At 35.2% G+C, this 11,992-nt stretch overlaps 1 protein-coding gene across 1 annotated transcript in view; it reads right to left on the reverse strand.

The window, feature by feature from the left end:
• Nucleotides 1-6,189: 6,189 nt before the first annotated feature.
• LOC110098379 (GDSL esterase/lipase At3g26430) overlaps nucleotides 6,190-11,992 on the reverse strand; it is a 26,924-nt gene continuing 21,121 nt past the window's right edge. The window contains exon 5 of the mRNA XM_020825199.2: nucleotides 6,190-6,635. Coding sequence (XP_020680858.1) covers nucleotides 6,370-6,635 — 266 coding nt within the window. The 3' untranslated portion in view covers nucleotides 6,190-6,369. The remainder of the gene's footprint in view (nucleotides 6,636-11,992) is intronic.

Consider the following 11,992-nt stretch of genomic DNA (forward strand, 5'->3'; position numbering starts at 1 on the left):
AAATAATCTAAATACTCCCTACATAGTTAGCATAAAAAACAACATAACATAAACAATCACCACATTAAACATTTGCTACCATCACATATTACATTTCATCATAGAGTAGATAACATCCAACCATAATAAATAGTATCGCTCATCCACCAAGATGGAAATAAATTTTACAATCCATAGAAGTGTACAAATAAACAAATACAATATAGCACCGGCCTAACCTAAATCTAGAATTCATTGCCTATCAAATGATTCTAAGTGTGTGTTTGGATGTGTGGCTTGGGTATATCCTAAACAAATTTAAGGTTGAATTTTTTGTAAGTTAAGATTTGCATAAGGCTAAGGAATTTAATTGAAGTTTAAGTTTGGGTTCATTGGTATGTTGTTATTAATGAAATCTTATTTTATCAAAGTTTGAATATTTATTTTTAATTATAAAGAACTATGAAAATTAATAATTACAAATATATAAAATCATTAATTAACAAGTCCTTGACTTTAAAAGGATGTATTTGTTTCATCCCTAAGGATAAAACAAACACATAATATCAAATTATTTAAAATCTTCCATTTATTTAAAATTATTTAAAAGAAGTTAGTTGAAGTAATTTAATTAATGTGATTAATGATTTTAAGTTGTTTAGATTAATTAATAAAACTTAATTAAAAATTTCCATTTTATTAATTATTTTCCCTTTCTATTTATTACTTAAGTAGATTTAATTATTTAAATGGATTTATTTAATTTATAATTATTTTTATTTCAATTAAAATTTTAGTTATCAATTAAATGCTTATAACACATTTGTATTGTAAATAAACTTTTATTATAGTATTAATATTATTTATATTTTATTAAAGTTGTTTTTTTTTTCATATATATATTTTGAAGTTACATTTAATTATTATTATTATTATTATTAGTCCTTAATGGTTATATATTGTACTTAGATGAGTACCAAATAAGTTCAACTAATCATGAAACTTTGCCAATAGGTCACGGATGACTTTGTTAACCAATCATGAAAAACTAAACTTAATTGGACTCATATTTTTTTAATGATTTATTTGATTTATTTTCTACTAACCATTAAATGAGTGATTAATGATTTTTATCTATATTACATAGGAGATTTTATTTTTCCTAGGTTCTACTCTTCATTATGAGATGAGTGTAATTTATTTTGCATTTATTTTATTTTTTTAATTGTTAATGAATTTCCTAAATTCTTTTTTAATTAAAACCATACCGGGGCTTACGCATTACTTAAAAAAGAAAATTACAAAGTTATTAAGGGAGAGCTTTAGCTCACTACTACTTAGAAGAGCTACAAAATAAATAATAAGAAAATCTAAGAGCTTAAAGTCCCCTCTAAACACAATTAAAAAAATATATTGCATTATTCTTTGGCGGCTAGGAGCCCGCACCCGAGAAAGAAGAAAGATCACATGAATAACCTTCAACACATTATTCACACAAAAAAAATTAACTTTCATTATAATGCTTCGATCCAACAAACCTGTACAAAAATTAATCTGCAAAGCCAAGTGGAACAACATAGCATTGCAGAGGTAATGAACAAAACCATAGTTAATATAAATATAAAGACAATATAGCAAGTTGTGGAGCCAACAAGAAGAAAGCCAACATTAAGAGACATTCCTGAATTTCCTAAAATTATTGGAGATTTCTAGGGCAGAAATTCGGGATTGCTAACAAGGTCATCAAATGAACTCCAAACTTTACCAAATTAAATTCATTTCCCACTAATAATATAATGATCATGTGATAAAAGTTTGGAGGCAATTGTATTAGTTATTGAGTTTCTTTATTTTTTTTCCTAAAATGTTCAACCCTAATCACTATTTTTTTCCCTAGGGTAGACTAGAGTTTGGATTGAGGTGGAATTAGGGGTCATTTAACACCTATATACAAAAGTCTGACATCTACAAAATATTCATTCACAAAACACTATGGATTTTGAGTTATCAAATTTTAAATTTTAGGTCAAAATCCTAGTCTAAATTTCCAATTTTCATTTGGGCTAAAACTGATTCCAAATTCACTAGGAATATTTTTGAAAGGCTCGAAACATCTCATAATTTCATCCCTATAAAATTGGGGCTAATTGGAATTGATTAAATGAAATACTTAGCCAATTAGGATTCTATTATATTAATTAAATAATGTATAGATCACTAAATAATTAGCCCCAATGTTCTACTCATTGGATAGTGCTCTCTATCCTAAATTCATAGAACACTCAATTTGGCCCATTGGATACTGAGCAATCAATTTCTGAAATTGTAGCATTTTAAAATCCTTTAAAATTTCCAAATCTAAAAATTTACATAGTAAGTAACCGATTAGCATGCTCTTTGCACGCTAAACATGCTATTTGGCAACTTGATTCATGGCAGGTGATAAATTAGATTGAATGATATATGTTCAATATGAGATTGAATGGGTACCATTCAAAGAGATAAATCGTGGGAAGGTCAAATAAGAATATATTAAAAAAAATCAGAGTAGTGAAAACAAAGTATACGAAAAATATAACATCCGGTCTTAAATAGTGGTCGTTCATGCAAATCACATTGATCCAAGAGATCTAACTTATCAAATGGATCAAATTTGATCCATGAGGAAACTCAACTATGCAACGGTCAAATGGCCATAGGGTGAAGATTTTCTTCATAAAGATTCATACCACTAAACTAGGGAACTTGAGTTTGAAATTTACCTAAGATGAGTAGTGTAATGAAGGAGTTTTTGTTCCTTTGAGTTCATGGACATATAGGGAGAAACTTTACTGAAGAATCAAGGAGCTAAGGAGGGTTGAGTTGAAAATTGGATTTCTACCATAAAATCCTTATTGGAGCTCAATCGACTGACCTCTCTAATGCACCAAAATGGATGGAAAAGTTTAAGGTAGCTAGGGTTTCCTCTAGGGTAGGTGCTTCAATAAAAAGGAGGCAATGGAAGGCTATAAGCAACGAAAATCATAATGATATTCTTTTTATTATATATAATCCTATATAGCCATTTGGGGAAAGTCTGGAGGATCTGGATTGATCAAGATTGCTCCTCAAGATAATGCCATTAGGACTATATCATTTGGAGGCATGGTAGAGAAGCAAAGGGTTATTTTTAATGGGTTTGGGTTTTGGTTGTGTGTGGTTGAGCTTTTTACTAGGCAATAGGCTTAGGCCTAGTGGCTGGCCAACTAAGAAAATGCTTGGAAGATTATGGGGGCCCAAAGGAATGTAATGGAAGCGTTGGGCAAGAAGATTTGGACTAAATCAAATTTAAGGCCATTTGGGTTCCCTTTGGGCTAGCCCAAAGGTTAGCCTAGGTTAAACTCAGGGGTGGGATGGCTAGTTTAGGATGTTTTGTTGCTATTTGAATTTATTATTTTAATTAAATAATGTATAGATCACTGAATAATTAGCCCCAATGTTCTACTCATTGGATAGTGCTCTCTATCCTAAATTCATAGAACACTCAATTTGGCCCATTGGATACTGAGCAATCAATTTCTGAAATTGTAGCATTTTAAAATCCTTTAAAATTTCCAAATCTAAAAATTTACATACTAACCGATTAGCATGCTCTTTGCACGCTAAACATGCTATTTGGCAACTTGATTCTTGGCGGGTGATAAATTAGAATGAATGATATATGTTCAATCTGAGATTGAATGGGTACCATTCAAAGAGATAAATTGTGGGAAGGTTTAATGAGAATATATTAAAAAAAATCAGAGAAGTGAAAACAAAGTATACGAAAAATATAACATCCGGTCTTAAATAGTGGTCGTTCATGCAAATCACATTGATCCAAGAGATCTAACTTATCAAATGGATCAAATTTGATCCATGAGGAAAATCAACTATGCAACGGTCAAATGGCCATAGGGTGAAGATTTTCTTCATAAAGATTCATACCACTAAACTAGGGAACTTGAGTTTGAAATTTACCTAAGGAGAGTGGTGTAATGAAGGAGTTTTTGTTCCTTTGAGTTCATGGACATATAGGGAGAAACTTTACTGAAGAATCAAGGAGCTAAGGAGGGTTGAGTTGAAAATTGGATTTCTACCATAAAATCCTTATTGGAGCTCAATCGACTGACCTCTCTAATGCACCAAAATGGCTGGAAAAGTTTAAGGTAGCTAGGGTTCCTCTAAGGTAGGTGCTTCAATAAAAAGGAGGCAATGGAAGGCTATAAGCAATGAAAATCATAATGATATTCTTTTTTATATATATAATCATATATAGCCATTTGGGGAAAGTCTGGATGATCTGGATTGATCAAGATTGCTCCTCAAGATAATGCCATTAGGACTATATCATTTGGAGGCATGGTAGAGAAGCAAAGGGTTATTTTTAATGGGTTTGGGTTTTGGTTGTGTGAGGTTGAGCTTTTTACTAGGCAATAGGCTTAGGCCTAGTGGCTGGCCAACTAATAAAATGCTTGGAAAGGTTATGGGGGCCCAAAGGAATGAAATGGAAGAGTTGGGAAAGACGATTTGGACTAAATCAAATTTAAGGCCATTTGGGTTCCCTTTGGGCTAGCCCAAAGGTTAGCCTAGGTTAAACTTAGGGGTGGGATGGCTAGTTTAGGATGTTTTGTTGTTATTTGAATTTATTATTTTAATTAAATAATGTAAAGATCACTGAATAATTAGCCCCAATGTTCTACTCATTGAATAGTGCTCTCTATCCTAAATTCATAGAACACTCAATTTGGCCCATTGGATACTGAGCAATCAATTTCTGAAATTGTAGCATTTTAAAATCATTTAAAATTTCCAAATCTAAAAATTTACATAGTAACCGATTAGCATGCTCTTTGCACGCTAAACATGCTATTTGGCAACTTGATTCATGGCGGGTGATAAATTAGAATGAATGATATATGTTCAATATGAGATTGAATGGGTACCATTCAAAGAGATAAATTGTGGGAAGGTCAAATGAGAATATATTAAAAAAAATCATAGTAGTGAAAACAAAGTATACGAAAAATATAACATCCGGTAAACTATAGTCAACCATTGGGTCTAATGGGGTCTAATACATTCAAGAAAATGGTTTAATATGTTAATAAGTCACGGCATAACATGGGTTGAGTTTAATTATATGAAAGGGTGTTTGGGTTAAATGGGTTAAATATGGTCAACTTGGTCAAACATGGTCAATCATGAGGGATCAAGTGGCCAAATGGATTTAATTGGGTTTAGTGAAGTGTATAGAAGACATAGAATGTGGATTTTTGGTTTGGGTTTAGCTTGATAGAGGGAAAGGTCATTTTATACATAAAAGTGCTTCTTGGTAATTTTAATTTTAATCATGGTCAAAGAGTGACCATGGATTAAATGAGATCTAGGATGAATTAAATGATTGTTTAAAATATTAAATGTTGGATAGACAAGATGCCAAATTTAAACTTCTTTAACCAATTCAAAGTGTCTTAATGAAATCAAAATATAGTTAATGCATAAATCTCATTAACATGAGTTCATGTTTGATTTCTTTGGTTGATAAAGTATGTGCCTGGCTAGAGATTGTGTGTGTGTGTCTGAGAGAGAGAGAGAGAGCATGATGTAGGTGGAAGAAGAAGAAACTTAAGAGCTAAACCCTCAAGAACGGAATCTTTGGGATCCTAATATAACTCACTTCCCCTCTTTATAAGCTTCCAAGGTTTTCACTATTGAAGGGGCATCATGGAGCATGTTTGCCAAGTGTCCTTACTAATGAAAAGGATGTTGAATACATAACACGTGTCATCTGATTGTTGCGTTGGGTGATTCAAAATCTTATCACGCTGTAGTATATGTGATATAATTGTAACATGTGTCGTAGTTGTCAACCTCATTCGACTAAAGTAGTAATCCGAGAAGTTTAAGGCAATATATAAAAAGATTACATTGATATTATTATATAAGCATTTTTAAAAATGTAGTAAAAAAAAATTGAAAATTCATTTTACTATTAGTCAAACATTAAAAAAAATTGATTTCTTAAATTATTTTACAACGAAACAATCACCCTAAATATTCTAAATATTTTTTTACTATCAACCTTATTTCATTTATTTAATTTATAATATATTTAAAATATACATGTATTTTAATACTTACAACCAAATAACGCCTAAACATACTGGCCAATATAAGTTGAACATGAGCTAATCACAACCATCACTTTTCTTGTATTCTAATCCTCACGCTCTATTCCCCAATGCATGCGAAATTTAACAATAATACAATTTCAAACTAAGAAACCATAAAATAAATAAAAAAACCCAAATCATACATAATGCCTTTTCAACCAATTCCAAATGACAAACATTCAAAGCCTAGTAGCTCTTATGCTGTTTGATTGTAGCAAGCCATTGTGATAGGAAGAGGAGGATCAGAAAAAGCCCCTTGTGATATTTGTCCAAAAATCCATTGATTTGCAGCTTGCGTGTAATGGACTCCATCCCAGTTGATACGCTTAAGGGGATCTTTGCATGAGTTTGCAAGAATAATTTCTGTTCCATTTACTACAGTTTTGGATCCACAGCCTATCGTTCTGTTGTAGTTGTAAGCTCCACCATGGCCACAACAAGCCATAAGTGGGTGTTCAAATCCTGAAAATATTGATAAAAATGTTAGGATAAATAACAATATAATTAAGAAGAATGAGTTAAGGAATAGTTAAATTTGAGTGGATCGTGTAAATTATGTTGAAAATAAATTAATTAGAAATAAATCTAGGTGATTTAGTGATGTATAATGAAGGATAGAAAATACAGTTATTAGAAGAACAGCAAAAATTATTACTCGAGGATTAAGATGAAGAACGATTAGTTTTAAGATAACATAGATGCAAAATTTTAAAAATTATTGACGGATTATGCTTTCGTTCTTGAGAAACACTCAACATGCTAAATGAAAAAAGAGGATTCATAAAACTGACAGCTGACACAAATAATTGGGCAGTCTAACAATTATTATAAGTTTAATGGTATATCATCCAAATTTTTTAGTATTAATGCAAGATCATTGTAATTATTAGCATACGCTACAACAACAATAGCTACAGTAGCTTCTTCTTCATCTCCGGTAGCAATAGCTACAGCAACAAACCATGGCTCCACTAACGCTCCAACGGCTTCTGACATCTAGACCACATGGAATGATCATAGTGGTGTTAATAATAACAAACCAACCAATCACCTCCTTACACGTGTCATTAGCTTTAGTTATAAATACTCACTGTAGCAACTAAACCTAATGAATGAAATACAGTGAAATTGCTCAAAGGTTTCTCCTCAGTTTTCCTCTGCATTATCTTTGTCTTGCAGGTTGAAGAAATCCTTCTATGTAATTCTTCATGGTATCAGAGCAGGACTGAGGAAGCCTCCTCAACACCATGCAAACGACATCAATGGCACAGTCCGCATCATCTCAAACGGAGAATCAGTCAGCAAAACTGACTGTCAAATCTCCGAGCTTCCCTAAAGCTTGTTCTCTCAAACATCAAGACGATCATCCCAGAGCCTCTTTCAAGTGAAAACTATCCAAACTGGAAGTCTCAGAATCTAAAGCTTCTCCGAGCAAATGGCTTTTCTCAGTTTCTGGACAACTCAGTTTAGAAACCTTCTCGTCTTCATCAGCACATCGACAGAAGCACAGAGCTCAATCCAGAATACACTCAATGGCTTCTCGTCGACCAGAACTTAGCAGCCGCATTATGCTCTACAATCTCCTCATCGATACTACCATATGTTCTCCATCTCGATAGATGCTCAGACATATGGCTCACTCTTAAGCAGTGACTCCAAGCAGCAAACAGATCCAGAGTCATACAACTTAAAAATGAATTGCAAAATATTTCGATGAGCAATCTATCTATGGCTCAATACCTTACCTCAGTTAAAACTCTGGTTGATAACATTGCAGCCGCCGGCTCCAATGTGGATCCTGAAGACATTATACTGCATACTCTGAATGGACTTCCGCAATCCTATCAAGCATTTAAAACGTCCATTCGTACAAAACAAAGTCCAATATCTCTTGATGAACTATACTCCTACCTCCTCACTGAAGAAATTACACTGGCTGTCGAATCTGTTAGCTTGAATCAGCAAACCGATCCAACTACAGCACTATATGCATCACGCGGTCGTGGACGTCGGGGTCGAGGAGGATCCCCATACAGCAACTCTACCCGTGGCAGATCAACTTCATCACCACCAGTCACTTGCCAAATCTCACCAAACAGGGCCATATAGCCTCACAATGCTGGCATCGTCTGGATGTCAATTTTGTTCCGAGCAAGCACTCCATCCCAGGACTGGTACATTGATTCGGGCGCATCATCTCACATTACCAACTCCCTTGACAACTTATCTCAACCGGCATTATACCAAGGGGCGAACAACATCACTGTTGGCAATGGACAGAATCTACACATCGCTCATTCAAGTCCCAGACTTCTACCCACTCCCACCAGTAAGCTATCCCTATCTCAAATCTATCACGTTCCATCGATATCCCACAATCTAATTTATGTTTCATCTCTCGCACATGATAACAATGTTTCCATTACCTTCTCACCGCTCGGCTTCACCATTAAGGACCTGAAGACTCAAGCAACTCTTCTTCAGGGCACCTGCCGCAATGGCCTCTACACAATTAAACTACCGTCAGCAACCCCTGCGCCTTCAGCTCACTCAGCTATCTCTTCCTCCAACAATCGCTGGCATCGTCGTCTTGGACATCCGCACCATCAAACACTTCAACTTATAGCATCCCAACACAGAGATCTCAATATATCTACTACTATCAATTTCTGCTCTACATGTACGGCTTCTAAAAGCCATAAACTATCCTTTTCAAGTTCTTCCAATGTAACTACTTCTCAGTTAGCTCTACTTCACCTTGATGTATGGGGACCTTCCCCCACAATATCTAATCAAGACTATCGTTATTTTCTTCTTATAATTGAGGACTATTCGAGATACACATGGCCATTTCTTACGAGAAACAAATTAGAAGTACCTAACATAGTAATACACTTTAAAACCTTCATTGAGAACCAACTCAAACAATGTATAAGAAGCATACGTACCGACGGTGGCACCGAGTTCTTAAACTCCACCTTCAAAACCTTCATCCAAAACAATGGCATAGACCACCAAATTGCGTGTCCCTATACGCCGGAACAAAACGGAATTGAGGAACACAAAAACCGTCATATGGTGGAAACTACCAGGACGCTCCTACACACGGCCAAGCTTCCCCCAACCTTCTGGCCGGATGCTATACTCACTACTGCACACCTCATAAACCGTATGCCATCTCCCACTGTCCAGAACAAATCCCCATTTCAATTACTCCATAACAAGCCCCCAAATTACTCACATCTCAAGGTATTTGGCTGTGCTTGTTACCCCTGGCTCCCTCCTCAAAGAACCAAATTAGAACCAAGAGCTCTCTCCTTCATCTTTCTCGGCTATCATGATTCATACAAAGGATACAAGTGTTTTCACCTTCCTACCAACAAAATCATCATCTCCAGACATGTCGTCTTTGATGAAGATGATTTTCCATACACAAATCCCCTCAACACCACATCTAACTCCCCACCACTCCAGTTTCCTACATCTAATCCTCGCCTCCTCATACCAACATCAACTATAACAGCAGTCGCTACTCCCCCACCTCTCACCCCAGCATGCCCACTACCTCAATCCCCCAATCCTTTCAATCCCTCTCCCCATAACCAATCTTCTTATGCTGACAGTCTTACACCACCACCAGCCCCTGTTCCTAACTCTCATCCAATGCTCACACGATTAAAATCAGGATCCTTAAAACCAAAATCTATCATGAATTTTCTTCATAGCACATACTCTCAACTACCCACTGATCCCCTTCTTACAATGAAGCTTCCAAATCATCTCACTGGAGGTCTGCCATGGCCACTGAATTCTTAGATTTGTAGCTACAAGGCACATGGACCCTTGTGCCAGCACCTGCCAACTCCAACATTCTTGGTTGTCGCTGGACCTACAGAACCAAACGCCACTCAAACGGAAATATTGCTCGGTATAAGGCACGGCTTGTGGCCCAAGGACATCAACAAGAGTATGGCATAGACTATCACGATTCCTTCAGTCCTGTAGCCAAAATGCCGACCATCAGGATCCTTCTAACCATCGCAATGTCGCACAAATGGCCAATTCATCAAATGGACGTTGCGAATGCGTTCCTACATGGTGACTTACATGAAACCGTATATATGTCCCAACCACGGGGCTTCGAAGACAGTCTCCATCCCAGCCATGTCTGTCTTCTCAAAAAGACCATCTACGGCCTCAAGCAAGCCCCACGGCAATGGTTCAACACCTTCTCTGCCTATCTTCTCTCCTGTGGTTTTAGCCATAGCCAATCCGATCACTCTGTTCTAACCCTTTCCAAAGCTCAACTCAAAATCTATCTTGTCATCTACGTAGATGACATTCTTATCACCGGCACGGACGATACAACAACAAAAACAACATCAAGCCTTTATCCCACTACGTGGGGTCGGCTACATGAATCCTTTTTCTCCATTGTGTCCTATTAAAAGTCAAATTCTCGTTTAAATCTAATAAAGAAAGGTCATTCCTAATATTTTCTAACCAAGTCTTTTTAGGTCTACCCCTACCTTTCTTAACATAAGTCAAATTTAATACCTCTACTCTCCTAACCGGGTCATCGAAAGGCCGCCGTTTTATGTGACCAAACCATCTAAGACGACTTTCTCTAATCTTATCTTCTACTGGAGCTACTCCAACCATTTCACGTATATGCTCATTTTGTATCCTATCTCTAAGGGTAAAGCCACTCACCCACCTGAGCATCCTCATCTCTGCCAAAAATTTTCTTCATGATAAAAGAAAAAGAAAAATGAATCATGGCACCCCAAGAATTTGGTTTACATGAAAAATAATAGGGCCTTGATTTTGAGATACAACCATCGTGAAAGCATTAATTAAATTTCTTAAGATAACATATATGATGCTAACGAGAAGTTAACAATGAAATCGAATGATGAATCGAATAAAGATATTGAATTAGCATTTCATGAAGAGGAGCTTACATATATTATTGTGCTGAAATATGTCCATGAAAGAAACTAAATGAACATGAAAAGGACGATAGTTTTATTTACAAATTTAAGGCCAATCACACTTGCAAGTGGACATGAAATTGATGAAGGTGATGAAAAAGATTATGACATGGAGAAGACTGCAAAGAATAAAAAGAATTTAAATATGGGATTTACAAATGAACTATTTCTTATGTTTTGAATCTAAACTTCAAAGTTTAATATTTTGTTCTAACATCATCAATCATTATAACCTTGATAGTTATAGTTATAACTTAATTTCTTTCTTTGTCATGCTAATCATTCGTTAACCATCATGAATGTTAAAGCAATATCATATATTGTTATATATCACTAGTTGTGCTTTTTCACTCTAAGGATCTCCTCTCTATTGCATTTTTTAATTACTAATAACTTACTCATGATTTTTTTATGCTTAGCATAAATTCTAAAAAAAAGCATGCGTTAAATTATAGACTATGCACTAGTGTCCTAAAAGACTCCGGTGACAAAATGCATGTTTTATCATTATTTTTATTGCTTCTTCTATTCTAAATTCCAACATGAGTCCTTTCACCAGTATTTCCTTCACTGGAATGCTCCACTTGGTCCCTATAGGATAAAGACAATGGAGTGTTCCACACTTTGGCCAATCCAAGGAGGCAACGGAAATATCTTCTTGTTCAAGATTGCCTAACCTAAATAATAAATTTGAAGTCATCATATTCATTTTCAATCAGCCTCAAGGACAAAGGAGAATGTCTTCATATTCATCTTCAATCAACACAAAGAACACAATGCCAAGGTCTTCATGTTCATCTTCAGTCAACCCAAATGACAAGGTGT

Source organism: Dendrobium catenatum, unplaced genomic scaffold (assembly GCF_001605985.2).
Source record: "Dendrobium catenatum unplaced genomic scaffold, ASM160598v2 fragScaff_scaffold_1615, whole genome shotgun sequence".
NCBI lineage: Eukaryota > Viridiplantae > Streptophyta > Magnoliopsida > Asparagales > Orchidaceae > Dendrobium > Dendrobium catenatum.